At 46.1% G+C, this 18,613-nt stretch overlaps 1 protein-coding gene across 1 annotated transcript in view; it reads right to left on the minus strand.

The window, feature by feature from the left end:
* Window positions 1–18,592, minus strand: part of LOC311124573 (small ribosomal subunit protein uS11m-like) — a 39,620-nt gene extending 21,028 nt beyond the window's left edge. The window contains exons 1-4 of the mRNA XM_084198690.1: window positions 18,210–18,592; window positions 17,010–17,114; window positions 5,012–5,110; window positions 4,280–4,409 (exon numbers count right to left, since the gene is read on the minus strand). Coding sequence (XP_084054816.1) covers window positions 4,280–4,409; window positions 5,012–5,110; window positions 17,010–17,114; window positions 18,210–18,295 — 420 coding nt within the window. The 5' untranslated portion in view covers window positions 18,296–18,592. The remainder of the gene's footprint in view (window positions 1–4,279; window positions 4,410–5,011; window positions 5,111–17,009; window positions 17,115–18,209) is intronic.
* Between the last annotated feature and the right edge of the window lie 21 nt (window positions 18,593–18,613).

Below are 18,613 nucleotides of genomic sequence, written 5' to 3' on the forward strand. Positions count from 1 at the left end.
ATGGTCTCATCAGACTAGAACTATTAACTGGGTCCATTGGCTATATTATATCCACATGGTCTCATCAGACTAGAACTATTAACTGGGTCCATTGGCTATATTATATCCACATGGTCTCATCAGACTAGAACTATTAACTGGGTCCATTGGCTATATTATATCCACATGGTCTCATCAGACTAGAACTATTAACTGGGTCCATTGGCTATATTATATCCACATGGTCTCATCAGACTAGAACTATTAACTGGGTCCATTGGCTATATTATATCCACATGGTCTCATCAGACTAGAACTATTAACTGGGTCCATTGGCTATATTATATCCACATGGTCTCATCAGACTAGAACTATTAACTGGGTCCATTGGCTATATTATATCCACATGGTCTCATCAGACTAGAACTATTAACTGGGTCCATTGGCTATATTATATCCACATGGTCTCATCAGACTAGAACTATTAACTGGGTCCATTGGCTATATTATATCCACATGGTCTCATCAGACTAGAACTATTAACTGGGTCCATTGGCTATATTATATCCACATGGTCTCATCAGACTAGAACTATTAACTGGGTCCATTGGCTATATTATATCCACATGGTCTCATCAGACTAACTATTAACTGGGTCCATTGGCTATATTATATCCACATGGTCTCATCAGACTAACTATTAACTGGGTCCATTGGCTATATTATATCCACATGGTCTCATCAGACTAGAACTATTAACTGGGTCCATTGGCTATATTATATCCACATGGTCTCATCAGACTAGAACTATTAACTGGGTCCATTGGCTATATTATATCCACATGGTCTCATCAGACTAGAACTATTAACTGGGTCCATTGGCTATATTATATCCACATGGTCTCATCAGACTAGAACTATTAACTGGGTCCATTGGCTATATTATATCCACATGGTCTCATCAGACTAGAACTATTAACTGGGTCCATTGGCTATATTATATCCACATGGTCTCATCAGACTAGAACTATTAACTGGGTCCATTGGCTATATTATATCCACATGGTCTCATCAGACTAGAACTATTAACTGGGTCCATTGGCTATATTATATCCACATGGTCTCATCAGACTAGAACTATTAACTGGGTCCATTGGCTATATTATATCCACATGGTCTCATCAGACTAGAACTATTAACTGGGTCCATTGGCTATATTATATCCACATGGTCTCATCAGACTAGAACTATTAACTGGGTCCATTGGCTATATTATATCCACATGGTCTCATCAGACTAGAACTATTAACTGGGTCCATTGGCTATATTATATCCACATGGTCTCATCAGACTAGAACTATTAACTGGGTCCATTGGCTATATTATATCCACATGGTCTCATCAGACTAGAACTATTAACTGGGTCCATTGGCTATATTATATCCACATGGTCTCATCAGACTAGAACTATTAACTGGGTCCATTGGCTATATTATATCCACATGGTCTCATCAGACTAGAACTATTAACTGGGTCCATTGGCTATATTATATCCACATGGTCTCATCAGACTAGAACTATTAACTGGGTCCATTGGCTATATTATATCCACATGGTCTCATCAGACTAGAACTATTAACTGGGTCCATTGGCTATATTATATCCACATGGTCTCATCAGACTAGAACTATTAACTGGGTCCATTGGCTATATTATATCCACATGGTCTCATCAGACTAGAACTATTAACTGGGTCCATTGGCTATATTATATCCACATGGTCTCATCAGACTAGAACTATTAACTGGGTCCATTGGCTATATTATATCCACATGGTCTCATCAGACTAGAACTATTAACTGGGTCCATTGGCTATATTATATCCACATGGTCTCATCAGACTAGAACTATTAACTGGGTCCATTGGCTATATTATATCCACATGGTCTCATCAGACTAGAACTATTAACTGGGTCCATTGGCTATATTATATCCACATGGTCTCATCAGACTAGAACTATTAACTGGGTCCATTGGCTATATTATATCCACATGGTCTCATCAGACTAGAACTATTAACTGGGTCCATTGGCTATATTATATCCACATGGTCTCATCAGACTAGAACTATTAACTGGGTCCATTGGCTATATTATATCCACATGGTCTCATCAGACTAGAACTATTAACTGGGTCCATTGGCTATATTATATCCACATGGTCTCAGACTAGAACTATTAACTGGGTCCATTGGCTATATTATATCCACATGGTCTCATCAGACTAGAACTATTAACTGGGTCCATTGGCTATATTATATCCACATGGTCTCATCAGACTAGAACTATTAACTGGGTCCATTGGCTATATTATATCCACATGGTCTCATCAGACTAGAACTATTAACTGGGTCCATTGGCTATATTATATCCACATGGTCTCATCAGACTAGAACTATTAACTGGGTCCATTGGCTATATTATATCCACATGGTCTCATCAGACTAGACTATTAACTGGGTCCATTGGCTATATTATATCCACATGGTCTCATCAGACTAACTATTAACTGGGTCCATTGGCTATATTATATCCACATGGTCTCATCAGACTAGAACTATTAACTGGGTCCATTGGCTATATTATATCCACATGGTCTCATCAGACTAGAACTATTAACTGGGTCCATTGGCTATATTATATCCACATGGTCTCATCAGACTAGAACTATTAACTGGGTCCATTGGCTATATTATATCCACATGGTCTCATCAGACTAGAACTATTAACTGGGTCCATTGGCTATATTATATCCACATGGTCTCATCAGACTAACTATTAACTGGGTCCATTGGCTATATTATATCCACATGGTCTCATCAGACTAGAACTATTAACTGGGTCCATTGGCTATATTATATCCACATGGTCTCATCAGACTAGAACTATTAACTGGGTCCATTGGCTATATTATATCCACATGGTCTCATCAGACTAGAACTATTAACTGGGTCCATTGGCTATATTATATCCACATGGTCTCATCAGACTAACTATTAACTGGGTCCATTGGCTATATTATATCCACATGGTCTCATCAGACTAGAACTATTAACTGGGTGCATTGGCTATATTATATCCACATGGTCTCATCAGACTAGAACTATTAACTGGGTCCATTGGCTATATTATATCCACATGGTCTCATCAGACTAACTATTAACTGGGTCCATTGGCTATATTATATCCACATGGTCTCATCAGACTAGAACTATTAACTGGGTCCATTGGCTATATTATATCCACATGGTCTCATCAGACTAGAACTATTAACTGGGTCCTTTGGCTATATTATATCCACATGGTCTCATCAGACTAGAACTATTAACTGGGTCCATTGGCTATATTATATCCACATGGTCTCATCAGACTAGAACTATTAACTGGGTCCATTGGCTATATTATATCCACATGGTCTCAGACTAGAACTATTAACTGGGTCCATTGGCTATATTATATCCACATGGTCTCATCAGACTAGAACTATTAACTGGGTCCATTGGCTATATTATATCCACATGGTCTCAGACTAGAACTATTAACTGGGTCCATTGGCTATATTATATCCACATGGTCTCATCAGACTAACTATTAACTGGGTCCATTGGCTATATTATATCCACATGGTCTCATCAGGCTAGAACTATTAACTGGGTCCATTGGCTATATTATATCCACATGGTCTCATCAGACTAGAACTATTAACTGGGTCCATTGGCTATATTATATCCACATGGTCTCATCAGACTAGAACTATTAACTGGGTCCATTGGCTATATTATATCCACATGGTCTCATCAGACTAGAACTATTAACTGGGTCCATTGGCTATATTATATCCACATGGTCTCATCAGGCTAGAACTATTAACTGGGTCCATTGGCTATATTATATCCACATGGTCTCATCAGACTAGAACTATTAACTGGGTCCATTGGCTATATTATATCCACATGGTCTCATCAGACTAGAACTATTAACTGGGTCCATTGGCTATATTATATCCACATGGTCTCATCAGACTAGAACTATTAACTGGGTCCATTGGCTATATTATATCCACATGGTCTCATCAGACTAGAACTATTAACTGGGTCCATTGGCTATATTATATCCACATGGTCTCATCAGACTAACTATTAACTGGGTCCATTGGCTATATTATATCCACATGGTCTCATCAGACTAGAACTATTAACTGGGTCCATTGGCTATATTATATCCACATGGTCTCATCTTACCACTGCAGCGGAGATGCCTGCTGTCTGGGCAGCGATGGGAGTGGCCTTCTTGACATTCCTGAACCCCTCTGTTCCACATGATGTCCTGACCATGTACTGGCCCTCACTGTCTGTCACCTGGACATGGGTACTGGGGGGGACACGTTACAATCTATCAGCTATTCACATCACTGTCTGTCACCTGGACATGGGTACTGGGGGGGACACGTTACAATCTATCACCTGGACATGTGTACTGGGGGGGGACACATTACAATCTATCAGCTATTCACATCACTGTCTGTCACATTACAATCTATCAGCTATTCACATCACTGTCTGTCACATTACAATCTATCAGCTATTCACATCACTGTCTGTCACATTACAATCTATCAGCTATTCACATCACTGTCTGTCACATTATAATCTATCAGCTATTCACATCACTGTCTGTCAGCAGGACATGTGTACTGGGGGGGACACGTTACAATCTATCAGCTATTCACATCACTGCCTGTCACATTACAATCTATCAGCTATTCACATCACTGTCTGTCACATTACAATCTATCAGCTATTCACATCACTGTCTGTCACATTACAATCTATCAGCTATTCACATCACTGTCTGTCACATTACAATCTATCAGCTATTCACATCACTGTCTGTCACATTACAATCTATCAGCTATTCACATCACTGTCTGTCACATTACAATCTATCAGCTATTCACATCACTGCCAGCTTACTTGTTATATGTAGCTTTGACGTGTGCTATCGGCAACTCTTCATACTTCTTCCCAGCCCATCTCAGTGCGCTGTCCTGGCCAGGCAACGGAGGGAGGTGACTTAGGGAGGAGGAAGAAACATCGTCAAACTGTTAGAAACTTCCAAACATTGTTCCCGAAAACCCTTGACAAATCAACCATTTCAAAGTCAGATTCGTTTCCGATTCAAAAGCAGCATACTAAGAATAGAGGAAGAAATGTGCTTCTATGGAAGTCTGTTCCCTTAGCCCTGGATCATGGAAGTCTGTTCCCTTAGCCCTGGATCATGGAAGTCTGTTCCCTTAGCCCTGGATCATGGAAGTCTGTTACCTTAGTCCTGGATCATGGAAGTCTGTTCCCTTAGCCCTGGATCATGGAAGTCTGTTCCCTTAGCCCTGGATCATGGAAGTCTGTTCCCTTAGCCCTGGATCATGGAAGTCTGTTACCTTAGTCCTGGATCATGGAAGTCTGTTCCCTTAGCCCTGGATCATGGAAGTCTGTTCCCTTAGCCCTGGATCATGGAAGTCTGTTCCCTTAGTCCTGGATCATGGAAGTCTGTTCCCTTAGCCCTGGATCATGGAAGTCTGTTCCCTTAGCCCTGGATCATGGAAGTCTGTTCCCTTAGCCCTGGAAGTCTGTTCCCTTAGCCCTGGATCATGGAAGTCTGTTACCTTAGCCCTGGATCATGGAAGTCTGTTCCCTTAGCCCTGGATCATGGAAGTCTGTTCCCTTAGCCCTGGATCATGGAAGTCTGTTACCTTAGCCCTGGATCATGGAAGTCTGTTCCCTTAGCCCTGGAAGTCTGTTCCCTTAGCCCTGGATCATGGAAGTCTGTTCCCTTAGCCCTGGATCATGGAAGTCTGTTACCTTAGCCCTGGATCATGGAAGTCTGTTCCCTTAGCCCTGGATCATGGAAGTCTGTTCCCTTAGCCCTGGAAGTCTGTTCCCTTAGCCCTGGATCATGGAAGTCTGTTCCCTTAGTCCTGGATCATGGAAGTCTGTTCCCTTAGCCCTGGATCATGGAAGTCTGTTCCCTTAGCCCTGGATCATGGAAGTCTGTTCCCTTAGCCCTGGATCATGGAAGTCTGTTACCTTAGCCCTGGATCATGGAAGTCTGTTCCCTTAGCCCTGGATCATGGAAGTCTGTTCCCTTAGCCCTGGATCATGGAAGTCTGTTCCCTTAGCCCTGGATCATGGAAGTCTGTTCCCTTAGCCCTGGATCATGGAAGTCTGTTCCCTTAGCCCTGGATCATGGAAGTCTGTTCCCTTAGCCCTGGATCATGGAAGTCTGTTCCCTTAGTCCTGGATCATGGAAGTCTGTTCCCTTAGCCCTGGATCATGGAAGTCTGTTCCCTTAGCCCTGGATCATGGAAGTCTGTTCCCTTAGCCCTGGATCATGGAAGTCTGTTCCCTTAGCCCTGGATCATGGAAGTCTGTTCCCTTAGCCCTGGATCATGGAAGTCTGTTACCTTAGCCCTGGATCATGGAAGTCTGTTACCTTAGTCCTGGATCATGGAAGTCTGTTCCCTTAGCCCTGGATCATGGAAGTCTGTTCCCTTAGCCCTGGATCATGGAAGTCTGTTCCCTTAGCCCTGGATCATGGAAGTCTGTTCCCTTAGCCCTGGATCATGGAAGTCTGTTCCCTTAGCCCTGGATCATGGAAGTCTGTTCCCTTAGCCCTGGAAGTCTGTTCCCTTAGCCCTGGATCATGGAAGTCTGTTACCTTAGCCCTGGATCCTGGAAGTCTGTTCCCTTAGCCCTGGAAGTCTGTTCCCTTAGTCCTGGATCATGGAAGTCTGTTACCTTAGCCCTGGATCATGGAAGTCTGTTACCTTAGCCCTGGATCATGGAAGTCTGTTCCCTTAGCCCTGGATCATGGAAGTCTGTTACCTTAGCCCTGGATCATGGAAGTCTGTTCCCTTAGCCCTGGATCATGGAAGTCTGTTCCCTTAGTCCTGGATCATGGAAGTCTGTTACCTTAGCCCTGGAAGTCTGTTCCCTTAGCCCTGGAAGTCTGTTCCCTTAGCCCTGGATCATGGAAGTCTGTTCCCTTAGCCCTGGATCATGGAAGTCTGTTCCCTTAGCCCTGGATCATGGAAGTCTGTTACCTTAGCCCTGGATCATGGAAGTCTGTTCCCTTAGCCCTGGATCATGGAAGTCTGTTACCTTAGCCCTGGAAGTCTGTTCCCTTAGCCCTGGATCATGGAAGTCTGTTCCCTTAGCCCTGGATCATGGAAGTCTGTTCCCTTAGCCCTGGATCATGGAAGTCTGTTACCTTAGCCCTGGAAGTCTGTTCCCTTAGCCCTGGATCATGGAAGTCTGTTACCTTAGCCCTGGATCATGGAAGTCTGTTACCTTAGCCCTGGATCATGGAAGTCTGTTCCCTTAGCCCTGGAAGTCTGTTCCCTTAGCCCTGGATCATGGAAGTCTGTTCCCTTAGCCCTGGAAGTCTGTTACCTTAGCCCTGGATCATGGAAGTCTGTTCCCTGGATCATGGAAGTCTGTTCCCTTAGCCCTGGAAGTCTGTTCCCTTAGCCCTGGAAGTCTGTTCCCTTAGCCCTGGATCATGGAAGTCTGTTCCCTTAGCCCTGGATCATGGAAGTCTGTTCCCTTAGTCCTGGATCATGGAAGTCTGTTCCCTTAGCCCTGGATCATGGAAGTCTGTTCCCTTAGCCCTGGATCATGGAAGTCTGTTCCCTTAGCCCTGGATCATGGAAGTCTGTTACCTTAGCCCTGGATCATGGAAGTCTGTTACCTTAGCCCTGGATCATGGAAGTCTGTTACCTTAGTCCTGGATCATGGAAGTCTGTTCCCTTAGCCCTGGATCCTGGAAGTCTGTTCCCTTAGCCCTGGATCATGGAAGTCTGTTCCCTTAGCCCTGGATCATGGAAGTCTGTTCCCTTAGCCCTGGAAGTCTGTTCCCTTAGTCCTGGATCATGGAAGTCTGTTCCCTTAGCCCTGGAAGTCTGTTCCCTTAGTCCTGGATCATGGAAGTCTGTTCCCTTAGCCCTGGATCATGGAAGTCTGTTCCCTTAGCCCTGGATCATGGAAGTCTGTTCCCTTAGCCCTGGATCATGGAAGTCTGTTCCCTTAGCCCTGGATCATGGAAGTCTGTTCCCTTAGCCCTGGATCATGGAAGTCTGTTCCCTTAGCCCTGGAAGTCTGTTCCCTTAGTCCTGGATCATGGAAGTCTGTTCCCTTAGCCCTGGATCATGGAAGTCTGTTCCCTTAGCCCTGGATCATGGAAGTCTGTTACCTTAGCCCTGGATCATGGAAGTCTGTTACCTTAGCCCTGGATCATGGCTGTCTGTTCCCTTAGCCCTGGATCATGGAAGTCTGTTCCCTTAGCCCTGGATCATGGAAGTCTGTTCCCTTAGCCCTGGATCATGGAAGTCTGTTCCCTTAGCCCTGGAAGTCTGTTCCCTTAGCCCTGGATCATGGAAGTCTGTTCCCTTAGCCCTGGAAGTCTGTTACCTTAGCCCTGGATCATGGAAGTCTGTTCCCTTAGCCCTGGATCATGGAAGTCTGTTCCCTTAGCCCTGGAAGTCTGTTCCCTTAGCCCTGGAAGTCTGTTCCCTTAGCCCTGGATCATGGAAGTCTGTTCCCTTAGCCCTGGAAGTCTGTTCCCTTAGTCCTGGATCATGGAAGTCTGTTCCCTTAGCCCTGGATCATGGAAGTCTGTTCCCTTAGCCCTGGATCATGGAAGTCTGTTCCCTTAGCCCTGGAAGTCTGTTCCCTTAGCCCTGGATCATGGAAGTCTGTTCCCTTAGCCCTGGATCATGGAAGTCTGTTCCCTTAGCCCTGGATCATGGAAGTCTGTTCCCTTAGCCCTGGAAGTCTGTTCCCTTAGTCCTGGATCATGGAAGTCTGTTCCCTTAGCCCTGGATCATGGAAGTCTGTTCCCTTAGCCCTGGATCATGGAAGTCTGTTCCCTTAGCCCTGGATCATGGAAGTCTGTTCCCTTAGCCCTGGATCATGGAAGTCTGTTACCTTAGCCCTGGATCATGGAAGTCTGTTCCCTTAGCCCTGGAAGTCTGTTCCCTTAGTCCTGGATCATGGAAGTCTGTTCCCTTAGCCCTGGATCATGGAAGTCTGTTCCCTTAGCCCTGGATCATGGAAGTCTGTTCCCTTAGCCCTGGATCATGGAAGTCTGTTCCCTTAGCCCTGGATCATGGAAGTCTGTTCCCTTAGCCCTGGATCATGGAAGTCTGTTCCCTTAGCCCTGGATCATGGAAGTCTGTTCCCTTAGCCCTGGATCATGGAAGTCTGTTCCCTTAGCCCTGGATCATGGAAGTCTGTTCCCTTAGCCCTGGATCATGGAAGTCTGTTCCCTTAGCCCTGGAAGTCTGTTCCCTTAGCCCTGGAAGTCTGTTCCCTTAGCCCTGGATCATGGAAGTCTGTTCCCTTAGCCCTGGAAGTCTGTTCCCTTAGTCCTGGATCATGGAAGTCTGTTCCCTTAGCCCTGGATCATGGAAGTCTGTTCCCTTAGCCCTGGATCATGGAAGTCTGTTCCCTTAGCCCTGGAAGTCTGTTCCCTTAGCCCTGGATCATGGAAGTCTGTTCCCTTAGCCCTGGATCATGGAAGTCTGTTCCCTTAGCCCTGGATCATGGAAGTCTGTTACCTTAGCCCTGGATCATGGAAGTCTGTTCCCTTAGCCCTGGATCATGGAAGTCTGTTCCCTTAGCCCTGGAAGTCTGTTCCCTTAGTCCTGGATCATGGAAGTCTGTTCCCTTAGCCCTGGATCATGGAAGTCTGTTCCCTTAGCCCTGGATCATGGAAGTCTGTTCCCTTAGCCCTGGATCATGGAAGTCTGTTCCCTTAGCCCTGGATCATGGAAGTCTGTTCCCTTAGCCCTGGATCATGGAAGTCTGTTACCTTAGCCCTGGATCATGGAAGTCTGTTACCTTAGCCCTGGATCATGGAAGTCTGTTCCCTTAGCCCTGGATCATGGAAGTCTGTTACCTTAGCCCTGGATCATGGAAGTCTGTTCCCTTAGCCCTGGATCATGGAAGTCTGTTCCCTTAGCCCTGGATCATGGAAGTCTGTTCCCTTAGCCCTGGATCATGGAAGTCTGTTCCCTTAGCCCTGGATCATGGAAGTCTGTTCCCTTAGCCCTGGATCATGGAAGTCTGTTCCCTTAGCCCTGGATCATGGAAGTCTGTTCCCTTAGCCCTGGATCATGGAAGTCTGTTCCCTTAGCCCTGGATCATGGAAGTCTGTTACCTTAGCCCTGGATCATGGAAGTCTGTTCCCTTAGTCCTGGATCATGGAAGTCTGTTCCCTTAGCCCTGGATCATGGAAGTCTGTTCCCTTAGCCCTGGATCATGGAAGTCTGTTCCCTTAGCCCTGGATCATGGAAGTCTGTTCCCTTAGCCCTGGATCATGGAAGTCTGTTCCCTTAGCCCTGGATCATGGAAGTCTGTTACCTTAGCCCTGGATCATGGAAGTCTGTTCCCTTAGTCCTGGATCATGGAAGTCTGTTCCCTTAGCCCTGGATCATGGAAGTCTGTTCCCTTAGCCCTGGATCATGGAAGTCTGTTCCCTTAGCCCTGGATCATGGAAGTCTGTTCCCTTAGCCCTGGAAGTCTGTTCCCTTAGTCCTGGATCATGGAAGTCTGTTCCCTTAGCCCTGGATCATGGAAGTCTGTTCCCTTAGCCCTGGATCATGGAAGTCTGTTCCCTTAGCCCTGGATCATGGAAGTCTGTTCCCTTAGCCCTGGATCATGGAAGTCTGTTCCCTTAGCCCTGGATCATGGAAGTCTGTTCCCTTAGCCCTGGAAGTCTGTTCCCTTAGCCCTGGATCATGGAAGTCTGTTACCTTAGTCCTGGATCATGGAAGTCTGTTCCCTTAGTCCTGGATCATGGAAGTCTGTTCCCTTAGCCCTGGATCATGGAAGTCTGTTCCCTTAGCCCTGGAAGTCTGTTCCCTTAGCCCTGGAAGTCTGTTCCCTTAGCCCTGGATCATGGAAGTCTGTTCCCTTAGCCCTGGAAGTCTGTTCCCTTAGTCCTGGATCATGGAAGTCTGTTCCCTTAGCCCTGGATCATGGAAGTCTGTTCCCTTAGCCCTGGATCATGGAAGTCTGTTCCCTTAGCCCTGGAAGTCTGTTCCCTTAGCCCTGGATCATGGAAGTCTGTTCCCTTAGCCCTGGATCATGGAAGTCTGTTCCCTTAGTCCTGGATCATGGAAGTCTGTTCCCTTAGCCCTGGATCATGGAAGTCTGTTACCTTAGTCCTGGATCATGGAAGTCTGTTACCTTAGCCCTGGAAGTCTGTTCCCTTAGCCCTGGATCATGGAAGTCTGTTCCCTTAGCCCTGGATCATGGAAGTCTGTTCCCTTAGCCCTGGAAGTCTGTTCCCTTAGCCCTGGATCATGGAAGTCTGTTCCCTTAGCCCTGGATCATGGAAGTCTGTTACCTTAGCCCTGGATCATGGAAGTCTGTTCCCTTAGTCCTGGATCATGGAAGTCTGTTCCCTTAGCCCTGGATCATGGAAGTCTGTTCCCTTAGTCCTGGATCATGGAAGTCTGTTCCCTTAGCCCTGGATCATGGAAGTCTGTTACCTTAGCCCTGGATCATGGAAGTCTGTTCCCTTAGCCCTGGATCATGGAAGTCTGTTCCCTTAGCCCTGGATCATGGAAGTCTGTTCCCTTAGCCCTGGATCATGGAAGTCTGTTCCCTTAGCCCTGGATCATGGAAGTCTGTTCCCTTAGCCCTGGATCATGGAAGTCTGTTCCCTTAGCCCTGGATCATGGAAGTCTGTTACCTTAGTCCTGGATCATGGAAGTCTGTTACCTTAGCCCTGGATCATGGAAGTCTGTTCCCTTAGCCCTGGATCATGGAAGTCTGTTCCCTTAGTCCTGGATCATGGAAGTCTGTTCCCTTAGCCCTGGATCATGGAAGTCTGTTCCCTTAGCCCTGGATCATGGAAGTCTGTTCCCTTAGTCCTGGATCATGGAAGTCTGTTCCCTTAGCCCTGGATCATGGAAGTCTGTTACCTTAGCCCTGGATCATGGAAGTCTGTTCCCTTAGCCCTGGATCATGGAAGTCTGTTCCCTTAGCCCTGGAAGTCTGTTCCCTTAGCCCTGGATCATGGAAGTCTGTTCCCTTAGCCCTGGATCATGGAAGTCTGTTACCTTAGCCCTGGATCATGGAAGTCTGTTCCCTTAGCCCTGGATCATGGAAGTCTGTTCCCTTAGCCCTGGATCATGGAAGTCTGTTCCCTTAGCCCTGGATCATGGAAGTCTGTTCCCTTAGCCCTGGAAGTCTGTTACCTTAGCCCTGGATCATGGAAGTCTGTTCCCTTAGCCCTGGATCATGGAAGTCTGTTCCCTTAGTCCTGGATCATGGAAGTCTGTTCCCTTAGTCCTGGATCATGGAAGTCTGTTACCTTAGCCCTGGATCATGGAAGTCTGTTCCCTTAGTCCTGGATCATGGAAGTCTGTTCCCTTAGCCCTGGATCATGGAAGTCTGTTCCCTTAGCCCTGGATCATGGAAGTCTGTTCCCTTAGCCCTGGAAGTCTGTTACCTTAGCCCTGGATCATGGAAGTCTGTTCCCTTAGCCCTGGATCATGGAAGTCTGTTCCCTTAGCCCTGGATCATGGAAGTCTGTTACCTTAGCCCTGGATCATGGAAGTCTGTTCCCTTAGTCCTGGATCATGGAAGTCTGTTCCCTTAGCCCTGGATCATGGAAGTCTGTTCCCTTAGCCCTGGATCATGGAAGTCTGTTACCTTAGCCCTGGATCATGGAAGTCTGTTCCCTTAGCCCTGGATCATGGAAGTCTGTTCCCTTAGCCCTGGATCATGGAAGTCTGTTCCCTTAGCCCTGGATCATGGAAGTCTGTTCCCTTAGCCCTGGATCATGGAAGTCTGTTCCCTTAGCCCTGGATCATGGAAGTCTGTTCCCTTAGCCCTGGATCATGGAAGTCTGTTACCTTAGTCCTGGATCATGGAAGTCTGTTACCTTAGCCCTGGATCATGGAAGTCTGTTCCCTTAGCCCTGGATCATGGAAGTCTGTTCCCTTAGTCCTGGATCATGGAAGTCTGTTCCCTTAGCCCTGGATCATGGAAGTCTGTTCCCTTAGCCCTGGATCATGGAAGTCTGTTCCCTTAGTCCTGGATCATGGAAGTCTGTTCCCTTAGCCCTGGATCATGGAAGTCTGTTACCTTAGCCCTGGATCATGGAAGTCTGTTCCCTTAGCCCTGGATCATGGAAGTCTGTTCCCTTAGCCCTGGATCATGGAAGTCTGTTCCCTTAGCCCTGGATCATGGAAGTCTGTTACCTTAGCCCTGGATCATGGAAGTCTGTTCCCTTAGCCCTGGATCATGGAAGTCTGTTCCCTTAGCCCTGGAAGTCTGTTCCCTTAGCCCTGGATCATGGAAGTCTGTTCCCTTAGCCCTGGATCATGGAAGTCTGTTCCCTTAGCCCTGGATCATGGAAGTCTGTTACCTTAGCCCTGGATCATGGAAGTCTGTTCCCTTAGCCCTGGATCATGGAAGTCTGTTCCCTTAGCCCTGGATCATGGAAGTCTGTTCCCTTAGCCCTGGATCATGGAAGTCTGTTCCCTTAGCCCTGGATCATGGAAGTCTGTTACCTTAGTCCTGGATCATGGAAGTCTGTTCCCTTAGCCCTGGATCATGGAAGTCTGTTCCCTTAGCCCTGGATCATGGAAGTCTGTTCCCTTAGCCCTGGATCATGGAAGTCTGTTACCTTAGCCCTGGAAGTCTGTTCCCTTAGCCCTGGATCATGGAAGTCTGTTACCTTAGTCCTGGATCATGGAAGTCTGTTACCTTAGCCCTGGAAGTCTGTTCCCTTAGCCCTGGATCATGGAAGTCTGTTCCCTTAGCCCTGGAAGTCTGTTCCCTTAGTCCTGGATCATGGAAGTCTGTTCCCTTAGTCCTGGATCATGGAAGTCTGTTCCCTTAGTCCTGGATCATGGAAGTCTGTTCCCTTAGCCCTGGATCATGGAAGTCTGTTCCCTTAGCCCTGGAAGTCTGTTCCCTTAGCCCTGGATCATGGAAGTCTGTTCCCTTAGCCCTGGATCATGGAAGTCTGTTCCCTTAGCCCTGGATCATGGAAGTCTGTTCCCTTAGCCCTGGATCATGGAAGTCTGTTCCCTTAGCCCTGGATCATGGAAGTCTGTTCCCTTAGTCCTGGATCATGGAAGTCTGTTCCCTTAGCCCTGGATCATGGAAGTCTGTTCCCTTAGTCCTGGATCATGGAAGTCTGTTCCCTTAGCCCTGGATCATGGAAGTCTGTTCCCTTAGCCCTGGATCATGGAAGTCTGTTCCCTTAGCCCTGGATCATGGAAGTCTGTTCCCTTAGCCCTGGAAGTCTGTTCCCTTAGCCCTGGATCATGGAAGTCTGTTCCCTTAGCCCTGGATCATGGAAGTCTGTTCCCTTAGCCCTGGATCATGGAAGTCTGTTCCCTTAGCCCTGGATCATGGAAGTCTGTTACCTTAGCCCTGGATCATGGAAGTCTGTTCCCTTAGCCCTGGATCATGGAAGTCTGTTCCCTTAGCCCTGGATCATGGAAGTCTGTTACCTTAGCCCTGGAAGTCTGTTCCCTTAGCCATGGATCATGGAAGTCTGTTCCCTTAGCCCTGGAAGTCTGTTACCTTAGTCCTGGATCATGGAAGTCTGTTCCCTTAGCCCTGGAAGTCTGTTCCCTTAGCCCTGGATCATGGAAGTCTGTTCCCTTAGTCCTGGATCATGGAAGTCTGTTCCCTTAGCCATGGATCATGGAAGTCTGTTCCCTTAGCCCTGGATCATGGAAGTCTGTTCCCTTAGCCCTGGAAGTCTGTTCCCTTAGCCCTGGATCATGGAAGTCTGTTCCCTTAGCCATGGATCATGGAAGTCTGTTCCCTTAGCCCTGGATCATGGAAGTCTGTTCCCTTAGCCCTGGATCATGGAAGTCTGTTCCCTTAGCCCTGGATCATGGAAGTCTGTTCCCTTAGCCCTGGATCATGGAAGTCTGTTCCCTTAGCCCTGGATCATGGAAGTCTGTTCCCTTAGCCCTGGATCATGGAAGTCTGTTCCCTTAGCCCTGGATCATGGAAGTCTGTTCCCTTAGCCCTGGATCATGGAAGTCTGTTCCCTTAGCCCTGGATCATGGAAGTCTGTTCCCTTAGCCCTGGATCATGGAAGTCTGTTCCCTTAGCCCTGGATCATGGAAGTCTGTTCCCTTAGCCCTGGATCATGGAAGTCTGTTCCCTTAGCCCTGGATCATGGAAGTCTGTTCCCTTAGCCCTGGATCATGGAAGTCTGTTCCCTTAGCCCTGGATCATGGAAGTCTGTTACCTTAGCCATGGAAGTCTGTTCCCTTAGCCCTGGATCATGGAAGTCTGTTCCCTTAGTCCTGGATCATGGAAGTCTGTTCCCTTAGCCCTGGATCATGGAAGTCTGTTCCCTTAGTCCTGGATCATGGAAGTCTGTTCCCTTAGTCCTGGATCATGGAAGTCTGTTCCCTTAGTCCTGGATCATGGAAGTCTGTTCCCTTAGTCCTGGATCATGGAAGTCTGTTCCCTTAGCCCTGGATCATGGAAGTCTGTTCCCTTAGTCCTGGATCATGGAAGTCTGTTCCCTTAGTCCTGGATCATGGAAGTCTGTTCCCTTAGCCCTGGATCACGGCTGTCAGATCCATTACAGTACACATTGTTGCTGCAGAACGCTAAAGCTTTATCCAAACCCATTGGATGAACTGACCATAACATAGTGGTCATATCTAGAAAAGCAAAAGTTCCAAAGGCCTAAAATAGTGTATAAGAGATCATACTAAATGTTCTGTACTGATTCCTTTATTGAAGATACAACAAATATCTGTTGGTCTGATGTGATGCATTTATGAAATAGTTTCTTCCGGTTATTGATAAGCATGCACCTATTATGGAACTCTGGTAGAACTTAAAGCCCCGTGGATTGGTGAGGAATTGAAAAGCTGTCTGGTTGAGAGGAACGGGGCAAAAGGATTGGTGAAGAAGTCTGGATGCACATCTGACTGCCTGACTTACTGTTAATTGAGAAATGATGTGAACTAAACTGAACAGAAATAAGAAATGATATTATGAAACGGAGATAAATGGCAATGTGTGATGGAAAAATGCTTTGGAATATTTTAAATGAAATGATGGGCAGAAAGACTAATTCAACTCCATCTTTCATTGAATCACATTGCTCATTTATCACAAAACCTTTTGATGTTGCCAATTACTTTAATTACTATTTCATTGGCAAAGTAGGTAAACTTAGGCATCATATTCATGCATAAAATACCCAATAATGAAAGAAAAGCATTGTAATTTTGAATTCTGTAAAGTTAGTGTGGGTGAGGTGGGAAAATGGTGGACTATATCGCCACTTCCTATTTGTCATATTTTTATTATCTGAGTCTGGATTTTTAAAAAAAAATTGTCCTCAGACCTGGAAGGAAGCCAAAGTCATTAAGCTACCCAAGAAGGCTGAATGTCTGAGGACTGTAGGGAGAAGGCTGAATGTCTGAGGACTGTAGGGAGAAGGCTGAATGTCTGAGGACTGTAGGGAGAAGGCTGAATGTCTGAGGACTGTAGGGAGAAGGCTGAATGTCTGAGGACTGTAGGGAGAAGGCTGAATGTCTGAGAACTGTAGGGAGAAGGCTGAATGTCTGAGAACTGTAGGGAGAAGGCTGAATGTCTGAGGACTGTAGGGAGAAGGCTGAATGTCTGAGGACTGTAGGGAGAAGGCTGAATGTCTGAGGACTGTAGGGAGAAGGCTGAATGTCTGAGGACTGTAGGGAGAAGGCTGAATGTCTGAGAACTGTAGGGAGAAGGCTGAATGTCTGAGGACTGTAGGGAGAAGGCTGAATGTCTGAGAACTGTAGGGAGAAGGCTGAATGTCTGAGAACTGTAGGGAGAAGGCTGAATGTCTGAGAACTGTAGGGAGAAGGCTGAATGTCTGAGGACTGTAGGGAGAAGGCTGAACTAGAGTTTGAGAGGGGGCTAGTATTACCTGAATTCTTTGGAACTTTTCCCAGGTGTGGCCGTGACGCTAGCAGCTTCTTGCAACCTGAAAGCACTGGAGCTCACTGCTCTCTGCAGACCGGTGGTTCCACAACTACAAAACATAAAACAATCATCAACACAGCAACTTCAAACCACCTTCAAAAACAGGCAGCCAGAAGCTGCATGCAGCAATGTGATTATTGCTCACAAACTGGCTAGCAAGTGTTGATAAATCAAACTGTTCATTTTGAGATACTCCAGTAACTGCACAGATCATACATTTCTGCTACCTACACTGAACAGAAATATAAACGCCATGAAAAGTATTGGTCCCATGTTTCATGAGCTGAAATACAAAATCCCAGAAAAAGCTTATTTCTCTCAAATTTTGTACACAAATTTGTTTACATCCCTGTTAGTGAGCATTTCTTCTTTGCCAAGATAATCCATCCACCTGACAGGTGTGGCATATCAAGAAGCCGAATCAACAGCATGATCATTACACAGGTGCACCTTGTGCTAAAACAATAAAAGTCTACTTTAAAATATGCAGTTTTATCACACAACACAATGCCACAGATGTCTCAAGTTGAGGGAGCATGTAATTGGCATGCTTACTGCAGGAATGTCCACCAGAGCTGTTGCCAGAGAATTGAATGTTCATTTCTACCATAAACTGCCTCCAATGTCGTTTTAGAGAATTTGGCAGTACTTCCAAACGGCATCACAACCACAGACCACCCGTAAACACGCCAGCCCAGGACCTCCACATCCGGCTTCTTCGGGGGGTGCTGAAGAGTATTTCTGTCAGTAATTAAGCCCTTTTGTGAGGAAAACTCATTCTGATTGGCTGGGCCTGACTCCCCAGTGGGTGAGCCTATGCCCTCCCAAGCCCACCCATGGCTGCTCCCCTGCCCAGTCATGTGAAATTCATAGATTAGGGAAAAATGAATTTATTTCAATTGACTCATTTCCTTACATGAACTGTAACGCGGTAAAATCTCTGAAATTGTTGCGTTTATATTTTTGTTCAGTACAGACAGCTAACAAACTAGCTAGCTAATCGGTTTAGTGAAGTGTAGCAAACGGGCAGTATATCTAAATCCAGACTACCAGTCCTCAAACTAGCATCATAAAATAACGTTATCTAGCTAGCTAGCTGTCAATTGCATGCATGGGATTTCGTATAAAAAAACGAGATACTTACATTGAGCCTCCTGCATTCAAAGAACCAGCAACCTGTTGGCAAATACTCCTGACAGAATTAGATAATATACAGTTTAATGTATACATGATTAGCTGATATATTTTAGCTACTGGAAACCAGCACGTTAGCTAGCGTTACACAACAACATGTGTGACATTGAGGAGGTTTCCACTAGATAGCACAGTCACAAAGTCAGAATTGGCTATATCGTAAAACCTAATGAAAACAGACATTTGCTTTTTGGTCTTAATTTAAGGTTAGGGTTAGGCATACGGTTAGCAGTGTGGTTAGGTTTAAAATCAGATTATAAGAAGATACATTGTAGAAATAGGCGGGATTTCTGACTTTGTGACTGTAGTAACTAGTGACGATCCATTTAGTATGACGCGTTTCCTGGAATATTA

The sequence above is a fragment of the Coregonus lavaretus genome (genome assembly GCF_964263955.1).
Source record: "Coregonus lavaretus genome assembly, contig: HAP1_SCAFFOLD_3757, whole genome shotgun sequence".
Taxonomy (NCBI): Eukaryota; Metazoa; Chordata; class Actinopteri; order Salmoniformes; family Salmonidae; genus Coregonus; species Coregonus lavaretus.